The sequence below is a fragment of the Lepidochelys kempii genome, chromosome 1, assembly GCF_965140265.1.
Source record: "Lepidochelys kempii isolate rLepKem1 chromosome 1, rLepKem1.hap2, whole genome shotgun sequence".
Classification (NCBI taxonomy): domain Eukaryota; kingdom Metazoa; phylum Chordata; order Testudines; family Cheloniidae; genus Lepidochelys; species Lepidochelys kempii.
In genome coordinates, this window is record NC_133256.1 from 215,578,127 (window position 1) to 215,601,130 (window position 23,004).

Below are 23,004 nucleotides of genomic sequence, written 5' to 3' on the forward strand. Positions count from 1 at the left end.
GTGCCACCTCAGGAATTGTGCAGCACTGCTGAGGGTGTCCCAACACACCTGTAAAACAAGAGGGGCCGGAGCGAGCCGGCCATGGTTACGGGAGCTGGAAGCCAGGGCCGCCCCTAGGCATACGCAGCTGCGTAGGGCACCATGAAATTTGGGGCACCAAATTGCTCCAAATTTCATGGTGCCCCTAGGCAGCTGCGTGCTGCATACGGAGCAGCCCAAGCCCCAGTGACCAGCCCCATCCCTTGGCCAGCCCCACGCAGGCTGCGCCCACTACAAAAGGCAGGGCACTCCCGGAGGGGGGGTCCCAGACAACTCCCTCCACCCTGGCTCTTACCCTTTCCCCTGCTCCGCCCCTGGCCCGCCCCCATTCCACCTCTTCTCTGCAAGCCTCTTCCCCCAGCGACCCCACACTCACCAGCAGTGGCAGGAAGTGGAGCAACCCGGTCCCAGCCCGCTGTACTCCGCCAGCTCCCAGCCGCGGCGCTCCACTTCCCTGCGCCGGTGAGTGCGGGAAAAGGATCGCCCCCCACACTCACCAGTGGCGGGAAGTGGAGCAAGGTGGGCCCAGCCTGCTCCGCTTCCCTTGCCCTGGCCCCAGCCACGTCACTCGGGTGGGGAAAGGACTGCCCCACGCTCTCACCGGCGCTGGGAAGCGGAGCGCCGCAGCTGGGAGCTGGCAGAGTAGAGCGGGCTGGGGCCAGGCTGCTCTGTTTCCCGCTGCTGTCAGTGAGTGGAGGGGGGGGGTAGGATCCCTTTCCCGAAACCTCTTCCCCCGAGTGACACGGCTGGAGCTTGGGTGAGGGAAGCAGAGCAGGCTGCTCCCGGCTCCCCGCTAATTCCCCGGGCCACTCTGGGCCTGTAGGGCCCCCAAAAGTGGCCCCCACAGCTCCTGCCTCCCAGACCCTAGTGGCGGGTGGAGGGGGAGGCCTGGGGCTTCACACAGCCCCACCTCAGGGGGGCTGCATAAGGCACCCAAATGGCTAGGGACGGCCCCTCTCTGCTGGACTAACCCTCCTCAGTCTCTTTGGGACAGGACTCTTAGTCAGCAAGGAAAAAGGAAGAGGGACAAGGATGAGATGTTCAGCAACATGCTCTGCAGCACTGATGACCCGCTGGAGTAGCAGAAGGCGAAGGAGGAATGGGACGCCCAGCAGGAGGAAGGAATACTGGCTCAATTCCTCAAGCATGAAGAGAGCAATTGGGACCAGGACCAGTTGCTGATGGAGCAGTTGATCGACCTGGTGGCCATTGGGTGCGACCTCCACCTCCAGGGCACAGCCCACTACAGCACCAACTCCACGAGTACAAACTCCCGCTCCAGGGCTGCACTGTTCTGGCTGCAGGACGTGGTACCCTGCAGAACAGGCCCTGGAAACTCTGCGGTTGGGTGGTCAGTGAACAGCTGTATGCGCTGGAATGGACAGATGTTCCCTGTGCACACCACCTGCATCGCCTGTACAGCTGTGTGCAACATGGGCAACACGTTCTGTTGGGGGCAGGAGAGCAGGGGCCAGACTTCTGACCGATTTAGTGCAACAGTATGAAACCTTCCTGCATCACATTTCCCCAACACATGCCCCGTCACTGCATTACAGGCTCCTCATCCCTGCGGTGCCAGGACGTCGGCACACAAGGCATCCCTCATTTCCCTTCCTTGTCTGGATCCAGCCCCAGTGAGGAAAGGGGCACTGTCTGGTTGCTAGTAGACTGGGCAGGTGAATCAACAGGAAGCTCCCAGCTCAGTCAAGGAGGAGCTCAGCTGCTGGGAGCCCAGAGAGCAGAAGAACTCAGCTAGCACACAGCCCCTAGGAGGAGGGCCACGAACCCTGATCTAAAGGGGTGAAATTACAAGCCAGGGATGATTTGAACCACAGAGCCCCAGAAGGTAGATTGTGGAAACCGTGACCTGAGGGGCTCACTTTGGGGAGCTGAACTAGGTTGAATATATTAGATCCCAAGAGAGGAGGAATACTGCTTTGAAGACTTCTTGCTGTGAGTAGATTATTTTTGGGAAGCTAATGGGAAACTGATGGGCCACCCCAGGCCACAAAGCGTTGCCATGGGACACCACCTGTCTACAGTCCCAATTTGGGATGGGATCTCCATTTTATCTTTTGAAAATTTGCAAGATGGGAAAACCATCCCTCCCCCAGCTCTACTATTTAGGTTTGCTTCTTTCCTGTGTCCCTGTAACAGGGTCGCTGCTTCTGAGCGGCAATCATGGCTGGGGATGGCTCTGCAGGTGCCTCTGCCTCACTTTCTCCTCACCAGGCTTTTCCATCTCTCCCAAGAATTCACATTGCTCAGCCCTCCGGCCAGGTCACTCCCAGAGTTCAGCCCCTTTCAGGGTACTCAAAATACAAAATAAACATGACCTGTGGCAATAGTCTCAAGTTAACATGAGGTAACGTTACGAGTGTAATATAATATCTCATTGAAAGGTGACAGGGCCAGAAAGAGTTAATTAACTCCCAGATTGACCTGACCCATGGTGGAACTTTAGAGACTGGTTAGGAAGAGATGTAAATGAATAGAGCTTTGAAATGCAGCCTGTATTGTTAGGGATAGAAGAGTAGCTGTTTGCTCAGGTCTTGTGATGTAAGCAAACAAGTCTTGTCTATAGCTTTGATTCAAAGATCAAAAAAGGAATATTAACATTTAGGAAGACACTTGAGTGAAATAGTATTATTGTCTATATGTCTTTGTGATATATGTGATAACCTGTATCTGAACTGTTTAATGGATAAATAATCCTGTGCTAATTGCCATGATGTTTAGAAGAAGGAAAGTTAAGCCTATCGTTTTCTCAGGCCAAAAGGCTGCTGGAAATGTATAAAAATCTTGGGACACAATCCTTTCATCTCAGATCCGCTTTGGGTTTCAAGAAGGGGAAACCTTAAGCCATAAGGATTGAGATCCCCAGTCACTGACTGGAGTCACCCTGAATATGGACATTGGACTATAACCTATGGGCTATTTCTAAAAGGACTTTTGGCAACTACAAGCTCATCTCTGCTGTGTATCTGGACCTCAAGAATTGAATTAAAGTCTGTCTGGATATTGATTTTTTAACCAACACTCTCTCTTTTCTTCTTTAATACATTTTAGTTTAGTTAATAAGAATTGACTATAAGCGTGTATTTGGGGTAAGATCTAAGTTATTATTTGACCTGGGTCTGGGGCTTGGTCCTTTGGGGTCAGGAGAACCTTTTCTTTTATATGATGAAATAAGAGTTTCAGACTTTATCATCATACATTGGACATGTGTGCCTGGATGGGGGCCTGAGGCTGGGTACTTTAAGGGAACTGCATTGTTTGGACTTCTGAGTAACCAGTGAGATAATACTGAAGTTGTTTTGTGCTGGCTTGGCAAATCTAAGTATTGGAATATCCACCAGCGTTTGGGGTTTGTCTGCCCCGTTTTGTTTGCAGTTCACCCTATTTGAGTGACCTCAGCTGACTCCCACGGGCAGCACCCTCACACGTGAATTAAAGGTTTGCCATCTCTGTCACAGAGTCCCTGGGTGATGCTCTGGAACTGCTCTCTATGAAGCCAGGCAGGACTCTGGGGAAGTCTCCTTTCTGTGAGCAGACTGTTTTCAGGACACTCAGCTCACACAACTTCCACCTTCCTGAGTCTGACCTCAGAGCATTCAGCATTCTCTGCCCCTCCGTGCGCTTCCCACATCAAGTCCGCCCAGGCGGGGTCCTGGGGAAGCCAGAGGGTCCTGCACCCCAACTTTGCAGTCAGACGTGACTCTCAGCCAGCCAGTAAAACAGAAGGTTTATTAGAGGACAGGAACATGGTCTAAACCAGAGCTTGTAGGTGCAGAGAACAGGGCCCCTCAGCTGGGTCCATTTTGGGGGGCAGTGAGCCAGACAACCACATCTGCACTTCACTCCAGGTCCCCAGCCAGCCCCAAACTGAAACTCTCTCCAGTCCCTCCTCCTCTGGGCTTTGTCCCTTTCCCGGGCCAGGAGGTCACCTAATTCCTTTGTTCTCCAACCCTTTAGCTCTCACCTTGCAGGGGGGAAGGGCCAGGTGCCAGGAAACAGGGTGTTGGCCATTCTGTGTGTCCAGACCCCTTCACACACCTGCCCACTAGGGCTCTGCAATGATCATACATCCTTATCCCACCACCTAGATACTTAAGAACTGCATAAGGGAAATTGAGGCACCTCCACAATATTCAGAGGAAACATTAAGAACAGTCCCATTTCATCACACCTCCTGAGCTCAACTCACAGTTCTTCTCTCTCTCATGGGAGCACTCTCTGGGGTTTCCTACTGGGAGTGCAAGTACAACACAAACAGAAACAGCCTCCTGCACCCTCCTAGGCTTCACACTCTTCTTAAACAAACTTGGTCTTAATCCTTACCAGAGCGCTGACTCCCAGAGCTTTTCCTGGGGTCTGGCCTCTTCTCTGCCTTGGCAGGTCACTCCCAGCCGTACCTACCTGGAGACGTTTTTTCCCCTGCAGCCTCAGGGTCTCCTGCAGGAGCCTTTTTGCTTTCTGCAACTTCTGCAGCCATCTGCCACTGCCCCCTTCTGCCCAAACTGCTAGGCTAAATAAGGCCAGATTGTGTCATGTGACCCACTGTCATTCTCCCCACATAGAGAGAGTCACGGGTGGGGCTGGGCCCATTTCCCCTTAAAGGGGCCAGTCACTCTGCAATAAATCCCTTTTCTTTGCCACCTCTTGTTTTCAGGGAGAGGAGGTAGGAAATATGACAAGCAGCTTCTTCCCTGGAACCTCACTGATTATAGACATTGGTGTCCTGGGAGGCAAAAGTGGAGCAAATTTCCATTGATCATGTCGGTTGATGGCTGACCCACAACACAGAGACTCAGAGATCGTAAGGCCAGAAAGGACCATTGTGATCATCTAGCCCAGGGGTGGGCAAACTTTTTGGCCCGAGGACCACATCGGGTTGCGAAACTGTGTGGAGGGCTGGGTAAGGAAGGCTGTGCCTCCCCAAACAGCCTGGTCCCTGCCCCAGCCCCCTATCTGCCCCCTCCCACTTCCCGCCCCCTGACTGCCCCCCTCAGAACACCCGACCCATCCAACCCCCCTGCTCCTTGTCCCCTGACTGCCCTCTCCCGGGACCCCCACACGTAACCACCTCCCATGCGAAAAAGAGCAGCCCCTAAAGTCCTTTTCCACAGCTCAGCACCAGATGTCAGGGTAGAGCTCATTCTGGCTCTGCTTACATATATATGTTTTCGTATAATTATACTTATGCTTGGATTTATTTGGATTTTAAATAAATTTAAACGAAGTCTTCCTGTTCCTATTTGTGTGATTCACCAGTCTCACTTGATAACAATCTTAGTTCACTCCCTGAGTAAGGAACCTCTTATTAGTGACCCATTCAACTTGCACCCTAAATTTATCAAAGGCTACACCTGTCAGGTAGCCACTTTTTAATCCATAACCAAGTTGAACATTATTTATCAACAAAATTTGTAATCTCACCAAAAAGGGAGTTAATCATCAAGTTAATTTGACAGGATCCATTTTCCATAAACCCATGTTGTTTGGCATTAATTAAATTATACTCATTTAATTCTCTATTGATTGAGTCCCATATCAGAAGTTCTATTATTTTCCCTGGAACCAATAACATAAAATAACATAAAAGCAAATTCACATGGTGATGATTGGTACAATTTCCTGTTTTGTCGTTACTGTTGTTTAAGTAGCAGTAGGGCTGAGTGAGGGGGAATGGCAGGATTGGGGAGCGGAGGTTGGTTAAAATAAGGAGAGGGAAGGAAGGGCAAGAGGTACACCCAGAGCTCCTCACCTGCCAAGCTAGTCACTGTCAAGTCTTTTTCCAGAATCACAACAGAGGGAGGGATCTCAAGAAGGGATTCAAAGGAGGATCAGGTGTTGGCTGCACAGATTTTTTCGGGGAGTTTTCTCCATAAAGAAAGGGCAGCATGGGAGAAAAGGGAAAGGTAAAGAGTTAAAGATGTTTCCCTTAATCCAAGTATTTGAAACAGTTCTCTTTAGGAAGAGCCTGAGGTGGTGTGATGCCAGCCAGTCATTATTCTGAGCTGTCTATGTCCGTTGCCTTGTGCCTGTTCCGTTAATTGTCTGTGTCCCAAGAATCAAGTAAACTTCTTTCCAAGGAGTCGTCCCCCTACTGACAGCACTGATGGGCATAATGTGTGCCAAACATCCTGCTACCGCAAGAGAGGGTCATGGCCTACTCAGGAAGCCCTAAGATCTGCCTCTGCCACTAATGATCATGGTCTAGGCAGGAAACCCCAAGGTCTATTAGTTGGACAACTGTCAATATTACAGGTGGTGCTGGGTAATTTATCTTGTTCAACAGCTGATCTGAGTGACACAACCTGGTTCTAGTGACTTGTCCTTGTCTACAATTGGGCATGTCCTATACTGGGAATTGGTCTTGTAATGATCACCTTTGGCACAGGGGATTTATTCCCTAGTTTATAAAATAACCTGCCTCTAATGTCCCCCAACTGATGTCTAATACAATATAGAATCTATGAGGGTGAGAAACAGCTTAGCTACATACAGTTTGTACAGCAGTTTTTGTTCCCGCACCAGAGATGGGGTTAGCCAATGATCTGAGGCTGTGGTAAACCTGACGTCAGGAGGGGGCTCATCACTCATATATGGTGATGCTTGTTGCTTTTGAGTTTTATTGGATGTTTTAGCTTCATACATTCACAGATAAAACCACTGATAATAACTAAAAAGGCAGATGGGTTTGCTATTGGTTCCTTCCCGCAGCTGATGCCAGCCTCTGAATCTATATATTTCCCTTCCACTGCTTTGTTGTCACTTGTCAGTCACAGAGGAGCCCTGGCAGGTGTTTAGGGGCAGCCAGTGCAGTGAGCGAGGGGACAGCAAGTCAGGCTGGCAATGAAGGGACATCTCTCCACTCCGGTGCTGTGGCTTCTTCTCCTCACAATTCAGGTCATAGCAGGTAAGTCTCCTCTGTGTTTCACCAGGGGAGCTGGGTTAACTGGAACTAGGGTGGTAACTTTTACAGTCTGCTTTTTACCATCTGTGTCTGGCTTGGAGGTTGTGACTTTTCCTTTTGGGATTGGACCTTGCCACTGTTACCGAGGCTTTTACTACTTTGAGATTGAACTAATGCAATGACCTCTGTGTGGGGCTTCACCTTAAAACCATTCAGAGAACAAAGCTGGTGCAAATGGCAGTGACTCACTGAGCAGCGCATCTGGCTGGGAGCATGTTACAGCCATTCTGCAGGGTCTGCACTGGCTGCCCAGCTCTGGGTGGAGGTTAAGGTGTTGGTGATGATTTATAAAGTCCTAAATGGTCTGGGACCAGCCTCTCTGAGGGATCACCTCTCTCCCTGTGCCGTATGGCCAGAGCTATGGTCAGCAGGGTACCCGAGCTTGTTCCCCCTTTTATAAAGGAGAGTGGTGGCTGGCAGGATGCTCTCTGTGGGGGCTCCAGGACTCTAGAACTTGCTCGCCCTTTGGGCCAAAATAGTGCAAATTTGGTGATGACCTTTTGGGCACACTGCAAAATACACTTGTGTGAGGCGTGGGGGTTGGGAAGGACACAGGCTGTGCATCACATAATGAGAAAGGGGTGGAAGGAGTTTCTGTAGGTGTCTGGCTAGCTGAGTTCCTATTGAAATGGTCACTTATGCTGCTGGAATTTGTGTGTTATCCATGCCGTCCAGGTGCCTAGAGCCTTGGCTAGGCGTCACTTTAGTGTTTTAAATCCCAAGAAATACATCAATAATTTGGGATCCAACAGAAATGTCTGTTGGTCCAGAATCCAACAGCTCCAAGGGCCAAGTCCTGGCTCCTCACTCCCCCATTCACTCACTGAAGCCAGGAGAAGTTTTGCATGTGTGAGATGAGCAGGATTTTCCCAAATAAACCCAGAGCTGATTCCTACCACAGAATGAGTGAGGGGGTGTGAGGTAGGGTGCAGTGTGCAATACCCTGTGCGTGTGAGGGTACTGGAAGTTCTGCCAGCGGGAAGATTTATGCTGTGGGACCCCTGCCTCCCTCCCTCCCTCAGGGTTTCTGCTGGCACACAGCAGCTTTGAATCCGAGCTGGAGTCTAGAGAAGCCCGACCAGCACAAGCTGCATGGCAGAGTTGCTGTATCAGTGCCTCTGTCATAAATATAAAGGGAAGGGTGAACCCCTTTAAAATCCCTCCTGGCCAGAGGAAAAAATCCTCTCACCTGTCAAGGGTTAAGAAGCTAAAGGTAACCTCACTGGCACCTGACCAAAATGACCAATGAGGAGACTTTGAAAGATACTTTCAAAAGCTGGGAAGAGGGAGAAAAACAAAGGGTCTGTGTCTGTCTGGGTGATGCTTTTGCTGGGGACAGAACAGGAATGGAGTCTTAGAACTTAGTAAGTAATCTAGCTAGATATGCGTTTGATAATGATTTCTTTAAATGGCTGAGAAAATAAGCTGTGCTGAATAGAATGAATATTCCTCTCTGTGTGTCTTTTTGTAACGTAAGGTTTTGCGTCGAGGGATTCTCTATGTTTTGAATCGAATTACACTGTAAGATATTTACCATCCCGATTTTACAGAGGTGATTCTTTTACTTTTTCTTCTATTAAAATTCTTCTTTTAAGAACCTGATTGCTTTTTTCATTGTTCTTAAGATCCAAGGGTTTGTTCTGTGGTTACCTATGCAAATTGGTGAGGATTTTTATCAAACCTTCCCCAGGAAGTGGGGTGCCAGGGTTGGGAGGATTTTGGGGGGAAAGACATTTCCAGACAACACTTTCCTAATAAAATAAACCCAGATAAACGTTTGGTGGTGGCAGTGGAAGTCCAAGGGCAAAGGGTAAAATAGTTTGTAGCTTGGGGAAGTTTTAACGTAAGCTGGTAAAAGTAAGCTTAGGAGGTTTTTATGCAGGTCCCCACATCTATACCCTAGAGTTCAGAGTGGGGAAGGAACCTTGGCAGCCTCTCACGGCCACATTGGTTTCATTCCCTCAAGGCTGCCCCGCCCAGGGCTGCTCTCCTTCCTCCAGCACAGAGGGGGCTGCAGGCTCTTTGCCAAACTGTGTCCAAGCTCCAGGCAGACTTAACACTAATGGGGGGCCTAGACAATGTGTTACAGCAGCATGTGCTTGTCAAATGCAGGGAGTGAATCTGGCCCAAAGATTCCAGAAATGATTAAATATAGGATTAAAATCAAATGTGAGACCCAGATATAATTTAAATAATACAGTGATTGGAACCTGTTGGGCTGGTATTAATAGCATGAGAATGATCCAGGTGTTTGGCAGGGGAGCGAATGCCTCAGCAGTAGCTGTTTCATGGGAACCCGATGTGCTGCTGCACCAGCTAGAGAAACTGAAGTTGAAGCTGATAATGAGAAATTTCAGTCTAAATTATTGCATTAGAGTAAAAACAGCCCAAATGTATATTTCACAGACAGCTCAGTAACTGTGTGGTGATTAGGGACCTAAGACCCTGAAAATCCTGAGCAAACCAAACCATCTAGCAGGTTACTTGGCGTTTATATTTCAAATTCCCAAGAAGCTGAAATATAATGTGCTGGGGCTAGAGCCCATGACAGAGCTGTACATGACCAGAAAGCAGAGAATTTTGTGGTGACTCGTGGGCGATCAGACTGGCATTGCAGGAGGTGGACAATCGTTGCTTTGTGAGGAATAAATTATGACATGATTGTGGGACAGTGTCATATAGTGATGCCAAGCACATGTTCAGCTCAATGCATTTTTGTTGGATTTATAAGCAAATGTGCATCATCCCCTAGAAATTTTTTATTTTCTAGGGGAAATTTGAGTTTGCTTCGCATGACGCAAACACAGTGTTGCAGGGGAGTATACAGGATAGGGGATATCACCATGTAGCTATTTTCCCTTTTCCTCAGTGCCCCAATCCCCCTCCATTAGCCCTGAACAGAGGCTTGGACAGTCTTTGCCAGAAGATCGTTGTGCAATGCACCCCATATTTGTCACAGTGATATTATTATGATCTGATTATGACATAATTATGATGGATTTTATCCTACATAAGTCATGTGAGGTGTCGTTGGAAAAGTTATCATTTGCTGAATATGATTATCCTATTTGCATGCATTTATTCTTTTTTGTATCTGAAGATATGAATACTGACTATGTATCTATACTTCAAATATAGTTACACCTGGGTAACGCCCACTAGACAAGATGCTTTCAGTCTAGATAGTGGGTGGGAAAGGGCCTATTCAGGTTAATGGGCCATTCGGAAAAACAATAGGACTTAGGAGAAGCTTATTCTCCAGCTGGTGAGCCCTCCTGAGAATGCTCCAGACAGCCTGTAAGTAATGGCTGCTATGACTCTACAAAGACATGTGACCAGGCCACATGATGCTGGACTCCATCTTGGGATGTCAGTATTTTTCCGTAAACTGGTCTGGGAACCAAGCTTTGAAACAAAGGGTTTGCACCATAAGCAAAAGCTATATAAGGCAGGGAGTGACATCATCTGGGGTCTTCACTCCCCACACAATAAGACTCCTGGAAACTCCTGAGGACCAAAGACTGAACTGCGGGAAGTGCTGGACCCATGCTAAAGAGATTTCTAGCCTGTGTATGAAACACCTGGGGATTCCAAGCTGCAAAGCAAGTGTAGCTTGTGCCTTAAGACTCTGCAGCCTGTTTGTATCATCTCTTAGGGTAAGAATCTGCTAATTCATATCCAATCTATCTAGTATATTAAACTTAGGTAGCATTTTTGTTTATTTGCTAGGTAATCTACTTTGATCTGTTTGCTATCACTTATAATCACTTAAAAGCTATCTTTTGTAGTTAATAAACTTGTTTTTGTTTTCATCTAAACCAGTGAGCTTTGACTGGAGTGCTTGAGGAAAATCTCAGCTTGGGTACTACAAGTGTGCATTGTTCTCTTCACATTGAGGGAGAGGTGGACCAGGTGTTAAACCCATATACTGGTCAGATTTGACCAGGGCAGGATGGTACTGCTCTCGGATCCTAGGCTGGGAAGCTGGTGATTAGAGAGCCTGTATGTGACTGCAGCTGGGTGTGTCCCTACCTGTATGAAAGCTGGTGAAAGTGCAGGCTGGAGGGCTTTGCAGTTTGTCACCGCAGTACAGTGTGAGAGGGAGCCCAAGCTGGTGCATCAGGGGGCTCAGTGATACCCTAGTTCAAGGTGGCACCCCGGGGGGAACCCGTCACAATAGTGATTCACCATTATTGATCCACCCCAAATATGTGGGCTCCAGGCAAACATTATACAATTCTTTGGGCTCCAGGCAAACAAATGAGAAAATATCAGGGATGGACAAAAGCCACAGGTTTCACTCCCAGACCGGGATCTGAATTTACCCAATGTTCAGAATGCTGGCTGGCGTCATTATTCCAAGTTGGGCCCAAGTGGTGCAAGCATACGATAGGTGCAGTATGTAAATGTAATTGTTATCCTGAAAGGTGCTAATGGCTGCCATCACGGGGTCTTGGATCAGAAGCGAATCACAGACATCATGACAGCTAATGGCTGGACCAAGCACACTCTATTAGGCTCAATAGACAGAACCATCAAAATCTTTTATGTAGTAAAAACATGTCCAGACGCTGGGGGCTATTGCCCAAGTCACTGGCCACATGGTCAGGGCAGAGCTAGCCAGGGCTTTCCCTTGTTGCCAATGCAGGGGCCAGGATATTGGTGTTGGACTATGTCTGTTGGAGGGAGAAGCCAGTAGAAGGAGTTGTGGCTGGGATCTAAGAAGGGAGCAAAGAACCAAAGCCTGTTGGAGCTCGCTGGAGGTGCAGGCTGGGGATTTCTGAGCACTGAAACTGCTGGCTGTTGTTAGGTTCAACTCTATTCAGGGAAACAGAACTCTGTGTGCACTTAGCCTTGGGCCCTACCACGAGTGAACGTCACTGAGTTAACTCGATTGAAAAAAAACTAACCCTTTCTTCCTAGTGCAGACCAGGCCCAAGGGGTTTTCTTTGGGACTGGACTGAACAGAGCAGCACCTAATAACCTTCCCTGTGGATTGCAGCAAAGTGACTGTTTTGTATTTACTTGGCATTGAAGGAGCAGGACGGTCTGGCCACGTACTGGTGTGAATTGCACTGTTCTCTCAGCTCCATGGAGGCTCCTTAAACATGGTGTCCCCAGCTCAGCCATCCACTGCTGCAACCAGCCTGTTCCATGGCTCACAGTGGAACTCTGCATGTAGCTGTAGCTCCTAAGAGTAGTAATGATGCCTGGACTTGCTCCCAGTCTCAGGAACAGTCCAGGGTCGTCAAACCCTGTCCTGGGGGCCAGTTCTCCCAGGCAATATCTGAGGACTGTGTGGCAGGCAGTGGCCCCACCTCACAGTCCTAGTAAACTGCCTCTCTCCCAGCAGCCAGCTTTTCCTCTCCACAACCCCCAGAAATGCAAAGAGGCCTAGAGACAACTGAGGGCAGGGGGTGAAACTCAGAGCAACTGGGAGAAAAGCAGCTTGCAGGGAGTGGGGGCAGAGTCTGCTCCTCATCTGGGGAAGGAGCAGCCTGTATGTGCTGGGCAGAGAGGCCAGTTAGAAAGGGGAGAAGAGGAGGGGGAAGAGCCCAGGGGAGGAGGGTGGGAAGAGACCAGTGGAAGAGGGAAATGTGTGGGGCAGGTGGGGAGAGGAAGCTCCGTTAGGGAGCACAAGGCTGTAATGCCAAGCGCCACAGAAAAAAATTGCAAGGTTAAAAAAAACCATCCAGTCTCATTTTTCCATCTGTCTTTGGACTTTAGAATCCCCGTCTACACCTCTGCCAGCGCTTGGGGTGAGAATCGCAGGCTGAAAAGTCACCCTTTGTGCACCCGAACTGCACGACTCCCCCTGGCTGCTCAGCTGGAGACTGCGCTTACCCTCCCCTCACCCCAGAGACGGGAACTGCCGTCCATTGCCCAGCACTGCCTTCGCTCTCCCGTCCTGCTTCAGTTCCTCTGACAGAAGAAGGGCTGGCTGGGAAATAGCTTGACAGCCACTGAGCTAATTCATGAGCATGGTTCATGCTCGCACACAGAACTTCTGTCACTGGTCAGGGGTGAGTTACGGACAGAGATACTGGAGACCTTCACACTGACATCAACCATTCACATCAGCTATAATGTCACCATAACACAATGGGATTGGTTTAGCCTTTTGCAAATAGCAACACTTCTCTGAATCCCCCCCACCCCACCCCCATAACTTCTCTGTCTGAGGCTGTTAAGCACTCTCCTCACTCTAGAGGCCCCTCCTCTTCCCTTGCCTCCTTCCAGCCTCCTCTTCCAGACCCCCTCTTCCCCTCTCCACCCTCCCTCCTGCCCCCTACTACAGTCCAGATTCTTCACCCCACTACTCCCTCATATCCCTCTGCTCCAGACCCCCACCTCCCTGCCCCTCCACTCCCCTCACCTCCCTCCTTCCTCCTTCTCCAGACCCCTCCGCACCCTCCCCACCTCTCCCTCCTACCTCACTCTAGACCCCCTCCTCTCCCTTCCTCCTGACCCAACTTTCCAGACCCCCTCCCTTCCCCTGGTCCCCTGCTCCAGACCCCCCACCCTACACTTTCCACTCCTCCTTTCTGCTGACATAGCACCTGCACCCCATTCCCTTGTAACCCCAGAATCTGCCTCCAGCCCCCAAGTGCCCTGCTCCCCTCACTCTTCCCCTCCTCCTTGCACAGGGTCTCTGCTGCTCATCACAGTCCATGGGTCCTGTCCAGTCCCCTGAGCCATTCAGGGGAAGCCACGTACCCTGCTAAAGTCTCACTGAAAACAGTGGTAGGTGGCAGCCAGCTTTACTCAGGGAGGCCTCACTCCCACATGCTGACAGACTGTAGGGAGATGGCGGCACCTCGCTGACTTCAGCCCCAGTGACAGTGACAGGAGATGGTGCCATTTGGAATAAGGGAAACTCGGTGAGTTGGCGCCTTTCATCGTGTTCTCATGAGACAGGTAAAAACACCCCAAATTGCCAGAGTGGGGATAAAATGGCGAAAGCTACAGCAGTGACAGCCCCGAGTGGGAGGCTCTGAGACAGGATCAGGTGGAGTCATGAGGCAGCTCTGGGCATGTCCCATTCTCCTGGCTCTGGGCGCGGATCCCCTGCTGCTGGGCGCGGACTCTGCTGTGCAAACGCTGGGGAGGGGGCTCCCTGCTCACTCTGACCCTGCTCTGTGTCTCTCTTTGAAGGTGCCAACCAGCTGAGGCTGGCGGATGGACGCAGCCACTGTGCCGGGAGAGTGGAGGTTAAACACCAGGATCAGTGGGGGACGGTGTGTGATACCAGCTGGGACATGGAAGATGCTGAGGTGGTTTGTAAGCAGCTGGGATGTGGATCTGCTGTCAGTGCCCCTGGCCGGGCTCATTTTGGAGAAGGATCTGGACCAACTTGGCTGATTCTAGTTGATTGTGGTGGTGACGAGTCAGCTCTCTGGGACTGCAATCATGTAGGATGGGCTGCATTCCAGTGCTCTCATTCTCTTGATACTGGAGTGATCTGCTCAGGTAAGAACTCGGCCAACTTGCCCCTGTAGGAAACTCCCCATGAGGGAGAAGGGACTGAACACAGTGAGTGACATTCCTGGTGACTCAGAACTGGACTGTGCCCTGCACTGGGGTCAGGGTGGAACTGACCAGTCTCTCCCTGAGCTCCCTTGGGCAGACTGGGGATGAGCAGGCTGTGCCATCCTCTGCGCCACTAGCAGGGGGCAGCTGGGGCAGTTGTTGTGGGGTGTGGTGTTGGCCCCATTAGCAGGTTTGTGCTGATACATGCCTGGGTACAGCCGCCCAGAGTCTCCCCAGGGCTTCAGCAGCAGCTGCAACCCTGCCTGTGGCTGTGGGAGCTGGGACTGGAGCCAGGGGGGGCGAGTGCTGTGGAGTTTTACCCAGAGTTCCCTGAGGCAGCAGGAGAGGAGCCCTGAGCCTGCACTTGTCAAGGTTCCTCCCCCACTCTGAACTCTAGGGTACAGATGTGGGGACTTGCATGAAAAAAAACCTCCTAAGCTTATCTTTACCAGCTTAGGTCAAAACTTCCCCAAGGTACAAAATATTCCCCCCGTTGTCCTTGGACTGGCCGCTACCACCACCAAACTAATACTGGTTACTGGGGAAGAGCTGTTTGGACGCGTCTTTCCCCCCAAAATACTTCCCAAAACCCTGCACCCCACTTCCTGGACAAGGTTTGGTAAAAAGCCTCACCAATTTGCCTAGGTGAATACAGACCCAGACCCTTGGATCTTAAGAACAATGAATAATCCTCCCAACACTTGCACCCCCCCTTTCCTGGGAAATGTTGGATAAAAAGCCTCACCAATTTGCATAGGTGACCACAGACCCAAACCCTTGGATCTGAGAACAATGAAAAAGCATTCAGTTTTTTACAAGAAGACTTTTAATAAAAAATAGAAGTAAATAGAAATAAAGAAATCCCCCCTGTAAAATCAGGATGGTAGATATCTTACAGGGTAATTAGATTCAAAACATAGAGAACCCCTGTAGGCAAAACCTTAAGTTACAAAAAAGATACACAGACAGAAATAGTTATTCTATTCAGCACAATTCTTTTCTCAGCCATTTAAAGAAATCATAATCTAACACATACCTAGCTAGATTACTTACTAAAAGTTCTAAGACTCCATTCCTGTTCTGTCCCTGGCAAGAGCAGCATACAGACAGACACAGACCCTTTGTTTCTCTCCCTCCTCCCAGCTTTTGAAAGTATCTTGTCTCCTCATTGGTCATTTTGGTCAGGTGCCAGCGAGGTTACCTTTAGCTTCTTAACCCTTTACAGGTGAGAGGAGCTTTCCCCTGGCCAGGAGGGATTTCAAAGGGGTTTACCCTTCCCTTTATATTTATGACACGCCCCCCAAATCTCAGCTAGGGTGAAACACTGGCTGGGATTTCTTCCTGGAGCTCTAGGAAAACAGAGTTAATAAGACACATGCATCTCTAAATATACTACCAAGTACATAAAGACTAACAATATTTTCCACATCTCAAGGATGATTTTAACCAGTTGATTCTGGGAAACTTTCACAGGAGAGTGCATCAGCCACTTTGTTAAAAGCTCCTGAGATGTGTTGGATGTCGAAATCAAAATCTTGGAGAGCTAAACTCCACCGAAGAAGTTTTTTGTTAGTTTCTTTGACGGTGTGAAGCCACTTTAGTGCAGCATGGTCGGTTCGCAGGTGGAAACGCCGTCCCCAAACACATGGGCGTAGCTTTTCCAGAGCTTAGACAATGGCATAACATTCTTTTTCAGTTACTGACCAGTTGCTTTCCCTCTCAGACAGTTTTTTGCTGAGAAACACTACAGGGTGGAATTCTTGATCAGGTCCTTTCTGCATTAAAACTGCTCCCACACCACGCTCGGATGCATCTGTGGTTACCAGGAACGGTTTGTCAAAGTCTGGGGCCCTTAGTACAGGGTCAGACAGGAGTGTCGCTTTAAGCTTGTTAAAGGCCTTCTGACACTTTCCGGTCCACTGAACAGCATTTGGCTGTTTCTTTTTGGTTAGGTCTGTCAGTGGGGCAGCGATTTGGCTGTAGTGCGGTACAAATCGTCTGTAATAACCGGCCAAGCCTAAGAAGGATTGAACCTGTTTCTTTGACTTTGGGACAGGCCACTTTTAGATAGCATCCACTTTGGCCTGTAGGGGGCTGATAGTTCCTTGACCCACCTGGTGTCCAAGGTAAGTCACTCTGTTTAGGCCTATTTGACACTTCTTAGCCTTAACAGTTAGTCCTGCCTCCCTTATGCGCTCAAGGACTTTTTGTAGATGTTCCAGGTGGTCTGCCCAGGAATCCGAAAATATGGCCACGTCGTCAAGGTAGGCAACTGCATATTCTCCTAATCCCGCTAGGAGACCATCTACAAGTCTTTGGAAAGTGGCGGGTGCATTTCGCAGCCCGAAAGGTAGTACGTTAAATTCATACAGCCCGAGATGTGTGATGAAGGCTGACCTTTCCTTGGCAGATTCATCTAGCGGTACCTGCCAGTACCCCTTGGTTAAGTCCAAGGTAGAGATGAACTGGGCCCGTCCCAGTTTCTCTAATAGTTCATCTGTGCGTGGCATTGGATAGTTGTCTGGGCGAGTTACAGCATTTAGCTTACGGTAGTCCACGCAAAAACGTATTTCCCCATCTGGTTTGGGAACTAGAACCACTGGAGATGCCCATGCACTTTCAGAGGGGCGGATTACACCCATCTGTAACATATCCTGGATCTCCCGTTCTATAGCAGTTTTAGCTTGAGGAGACACCCGGTAAGGGTGGACCCTAATTGGGTGAGCATTACCTGTGTCAATGGAGTGGTATGCCCGTTCAGTCAGTCCTGGGGTGGCTGAGAACGTTGGCGCGTAGCTAGTGCACAGCTCCTGGATCTGCTGTCGCTGCATACGCCCAAGGGTCATGGAGAGGTTCACCTCTTCCACACCACCACCACATTTCCCTTCGTAGTAGACACCTTCAGGCCACTCAGCGTCGTCTCCTCCCTGGGCTGTAAACTGACAAACCTTTAATTCTCTGGAATAAAAGGGCTTTAGAGAATTAATATGGTACACCTTAGGCTTTCGGTTGGAGGTGGGGAATGCTATGAGATAATTAACAGCTCCCAGGCGCTCCTGGACCATGAATGGCCCTTCCCACGATGCTTCCATTTTATGGGCCTGGAGCGCCTTTAAGACCATGACCTGGTCTCCTACTTTGAAGGAACGCTCTCTGGCATGTTTATCATACCAGGCTTTTTGCTCTTTTTGAGCATCCTGTAAGTTTTCTCTAGCAAGGGCTAAAGAGGTTCGGAGGGTGTTTTGTAGGTTGGTTACAAAGTCCAGAATGTTAGTTCCTGGAGAAGGTGTAAATCCCTCCCATTGCTGCTTCACCAACTGCAATGGCCCCTTAACCTCACGGCCATATACAAGTTCAAATGGGGAAAACCCTAAACTGGGATGTGGTACAGCTCTGTAGGCAAAGAGCAACTGCTGCAACACTAGGTCCCAATCATTGGAGTGCTCATTTACGAATTTACATATCATGGCCCCCAAAGTTCCATTAAACTTCTCCACCATGCCATTTGTTTGATGATTGTAAGGAGTGGCAACCAAGTGATTTACCCCATGAGCTTCCCTAAGGTTTTTCATAGTTCCTGCCAGGAAATTAGTCCCTGCATCTGTGAGGCTGTCAGAGGGCCAACCTACCCTGGCAAAAATGTCTGCTAGTGCCTGGCACACACTTTTAGCCCTGGTGTTGCTTAGAGCTACTGCTTCCGGCCATCGGGTGGCAAAATCCATGAAAGTCAGTATGTACTGCTTTCCTCTGGGTGTCTTTTTCGGAAAAGGACCCAGAATATCCACAGCTACTCGCTGAAATGGAACTTCAATGATGGGGAGTGGCTGGAGAGGGGCTTTGACCTGGTCTTGGGGTTTTCCCACTCTTTGGCACACCTCACAAGACTGGACATAGGTAGAAACATCCTTGCCCATTCCCTCCCAGTGGAATGACCCCCCCAAACGGTCTTTGGTCCTGTTCACCCCAGCATGGCCACTAGGGTGATCATGGGCTAAGCTCAAGAGCTTGGCCCGGTATTTCGTTGGAACTACCAACTGTCTCTGAGGATGCCAGTCTTCCTGGTGTCCACCAGAAAGAGTTTCCTTGTATAAAAGTCCTCTTTCTACAACAAACCTGGATCGATTAGAAGAGCTGAGAGGTGGTGGGTTGCTCCGTGCCGCCCTCCAAGCTCTCTGGAGGCTTTCATCTGCTTCCTGTTTGGTCTGGAACTGTTCCCTTGATGCTGGAGACATCAGTTCCTCATTGGATTGTGGACCTAGGCTTGGTCCCTCTGGAAGCGATATAGGGGATGGAGCTGTTTCTGTTGACTGTGAACCGCTCTCCGCTGGTGCACTATGTTGGGATTCAGGCTCCGGCTGAGCCTCTTGTGTAGAGTTATCGGCTGCTGCCAGTTCAGGTTCGGTGGGGCCCTCTGGTGTTGAGGTTGCAAGTACTGGATTCAGTGCTGGCACGGGGTCTGGTGTTGGTTGTTTGGCTGGTTCCAGTTCTGGGACTGGTTCCGTCTGGGTCTCTGGGACTGGATCCACTACTGCTGTTGCAGACATTGGCCTGGGGTCCGGGTCCATCACCTCTGACTGGGTCCTGATAGAAGTTTCCAGAACAGAGCTAGGCCTCACGGCTTGTTTAGCCTGGCTGCGGGTGACCATTCCCACCCTCTTGGCCTGCTTCACATGATTGGCCAAGTCTTCCCCCAACAGCATGGGGATGGGATAATCATCATAGACTGCAAAAGTCCACATTCCTGACCAGCCCTTGTACTGGACAGGCAACTTGGCTGTAGGCAAATTGAAAGAGTTGGACTTGAAGGGTTGAATCATCACTTGGATCTCTGGGTTGATTAAATTGGGGTCCACTAAGGAAGCATGGATAGCTGACACCTGTGCTCCGGTGTCCCTCCACGCGGTGACCTTCTTCCCGCCCACACTCACAGTTTCCCTCTGCTCCAAGGGTATCTGGGAGGTATCTGGGCCTGTGGACCTCTGGTGTGATTCCGGTGCAATGAACTGTAATCTGTTGGGGTTCTTGGGGCAGTTGGCCTTCACATGCCCCAGCTCATTACATTTAAAACATCGTCCAGCTGACGGGTCACTGGGGCGAGGAGGGTTGCTGGAGAACGGGGTGTTGGGATGATAAGGGGTCTGGAGGGTTCTTTGGGAGGTAGGTGGGGCTTTGGGCGGCCCCCGGTAATAGGGTGTGGTCTGGGGTGGTCCCTTCTGGTCTCCGCTCCAACTGCGACCAGTTTTCTTCTTCTCTGCCACCTCCACCCATCTGGCTCCAATCTCTCCTGCCTCAATTACAGTTTTGGGTTTCCCATCTAGGATGTATCTTTCTATTTCCTCAGGAACACCCTCTAAGAATTGTTCCATTTGCATTAGGAAGGGCAAATTTACTGGAGAGTCAACACTTGCTCCTGATATCCAGGCATCCCAATGTTTCACAATGTGGTAGGCATGTCGGGTAAATGACATGTCTGGTTTCCACCTTAGGGCTCTGAACCTCCGACGAGACTGCTCGGGTGTTATCCCCATTCTGACTCTCGCCTTGGATTTAAACAGTTCATACTTGTTCATATGTTCTTTAGGCATTTCAGCTGCCACCTCAGCTAAGGGTCCACTGAGCTGCGGCCTCAGCTCTACCATGTATTGGTCAGTAGAGATGTTGTACCCAAGGCAGGCCCTTTCGAAGTTTTCTAAGAAGGCCTCAGTATCATCACCTGCCTTGTAGGTGGGGAACTTTCTGCGATGGGAAGTGGTACCTGGAGAAGGATTGCTAGGGTTTGTTGGTATATTCTGCTGGGCCTTTATCCTCTCCACCTCCTCCACATGCTTCCTTGCCTCCATTTCCCTCTTGTGGGCAGCCTCCTGTACCTCGTTCTCCAGCCGCATGAGTTCTGTCTTTCATGTTCCCTTTGTTTTTCCTCAGCCTGAAATTTGGCTAATTCCAGCTGTAGTCGAGCTGAGGATTTGGTCATTCTAACCTCTCTGTTTTTAACTAACTTTATACCCGAGGTTTAGAAATAAACAAACAAAACTTGGCTGTAAAATTTTGCTGTGCTGGAATAGAATACCTATTCTCTGATAGTGACTGTCAGCCTACAGAAAAAGACAATTCCCTTGTCTCTGCTCTGGGCCCAAATTAAAGCAAAAAACCTCCAACTACTTGGAAACCTGCTTACCCAGCCCAAAGAAAAAGCAAATGGGTAGAACACACACCCCCTATTTACTTTTAGGAAGAAAAGAAAAAAAAAACCTCTGGGTTGGAAGACTGTGAATTTCCCTGCAGGAGTTAAGTACCCTGCCTCCAGGCAAAGAAAACCTGCAATTCACAAGATAATCCCCTTTTGTCTCTGCTTGGCCACAAAGCAGAGAGAAACCAAGCTGCTTTCAGTTTCAAAGCTGCTTTCTGGACTTCCTAAAAATTCCTTTTTAAAATCTGTATTTCTAGTTCAAAAAATCTCAACTGGATCTCAAAATGATTTCAGGTTAATCCCACCACAATGCCACCATGTCACGGTTCCTCCCCCACTCTGAACTCTAGGGTACAGATGTGGAGACCTGCATGAAAAACCTCCTAAGCTTATCTTTACCAGCTTAGGTCAAAACTTCCCCAAGGTACAAAATATTACACCCGTTACCCTTGGACTGGCCGCTACCACCACCAAACTAATACTGGTTACTGGGGAAGAGCTGTTTGGACGCGTCTTTCCCCCCAAAATACTTCCCAAAACCCTGCACCCCACTTCCTGGACAAGGTTTGGTAAAAAGCCTCACCAATTTGCCTAGGTAACTACAGACCCAGACCCTTGGATATTAAGAACAATGAACAATCCTCCCAACACTTGCACCCCCCCTTTCCTGGGAAATGTTGGATAAAAAGCCTCACCAATTTGCATAGGTGACCACAGACCCAAACCCTTGGATCTGAGAACAATGAAAAAGCATTCAGTTTTTTACAAGAAGACTTTTAATAAAAAATAGAAGTAAATAGAAATAAAGAAATCCCCCCTGTAAAATCAGGATGGTAGATATCTTACAGGGTAATTAGATTCAAAACATAGAGAACCCCTGTAGGCAAAACCTTAAGTTACAAAAAAGATACACAGACAGAAATAGTTATTCTATTAAGCACAATTCTTTTCTCAGCCATTTAAAGAAATCATAATCTAACACATACCTAGCTAGATTACTTACTAAAAGTTCTAAGACTCCATTCCTGTTCTGTCCCTGGCAAGAGCAGCATACAGACAGACACAGACCCTTTGTTTCTCTCCCTCCTCCCAGCTTTTGAAAGTATCTTGTCTCCTCATTGGTCATTTTGGTCAGGTGCCAGCGAGGCTACCTTTAGCTTCTTAACCCTTTACAGGTGAGAGGAGCTTTCCCCTGGCCAGGAGGGATTTCAAAGGGGTTTACCCTTCCCTTTATATTTATGACAGGAGCCCTGAGCCTGCACTTGGCAAGGGGGAGGGGCCAAAACAGCTGGGGTAGGTGCAGGGGGCAAAAACTGGCTATACTGCTCCACATGTCTACGCTCCTTCCCCGAATCCCCCTGCAGGGAACTCCCACATGGTGCATAGCTCTTTGCTCCACAGCCTGCCCAGCTGTCTTCCCATGCAGGGTGGGCTAGATTTACCCCCCAGCACAATGTCATGGAGACTGCACCTGGATCCCTCTGCACTCTGCATTTGGGAATTAATTTGTATGCATAACCTGGCTTCATCAAAGCGTGTGCAAGTAAAATGCCTGGGGACAGGGCTTTGCACAGCGTGACAAATGCACTGAGAGAAACAGCTCCTGACGCAGATAAGACTTAGAGTAGGACCATGGATCACTGCATCTGGCTGAACAGCGATAACGCCTCTTTGTTCTGATTAGCTCAGTTTGCACCTTGCTTCTAGTCCCTGATCACCACCATTGGTGAGGTCACACCTGAGCGCGGGGGTCAGTGCTCTGTGTGTCTCCCCCTCACACCCTGCCACTCACTTACTATCCTCATTGTAGGATCTCCAGAAACTGTCTAGAGTGTTCACCCCAGCTCTGTACCTTCTGGGCCCCGGCTGTGTCAGCACAAAGGGGCCACAGTCACCGTAAGCCCCACCCCTTCCCGCGGAAATATGCCTGGCACGGTGGTGGCCTCCTCAACGGGCTCTAAACGGGAGTAAACCCCAGCACGTGGAGGTGCATTTGTAACATTGACAGACCCTGGTTGGTGGCAGGCAGGACTGACCCTGGGACCTCTGAAGCTTAGTGCTGTGGGCCTCTACTGCATAAGCTAAAAAAGCACCTGCCTATTAACCAAGGATGTAGCACACTCATAAAAATCTAGGTGATTTCGGTGCCACTAGAGGGAGACCGAGCAGCACACCCATCAGGCATGGGTTACGCATTGGCTTCCTCTCAGTCCCTGTGCCACTGGATGCTTGTAATTTCTTTGAGTTGCTTGGTGATTGTTTTTTGGGC

The 23,004-nt window shown here is 49.5% G+C and overlaps 1 protein-coding gene across 1 annotated transcript in view; it reads left to right on the forward strand.

Annotated features, from left to right (window-relative positions):
* The first annotated feature begins 6,897 nt into the window (after window positions 1–6,897).
* Window positions 6,898–23,004, forward strand: part of LOC140898865 (antigen WC1.1-like) — a 60,763-nt gene continuing 44,656 nt past the window's right edge. The window contains exons 1-2 of the mRNA XM_073313395.1: window positions 6,898–6,961; window positions 14,174–14,488. Of these exons, the coding sequence (XP_073169496.1) occupies window positions 6,898–6,961; window positions 14,174–14,488 (379 nt within the window). The remainder of the gene's footprint in view (window positions 6,962–14,173; window positions 14,489–23,004) is intronic.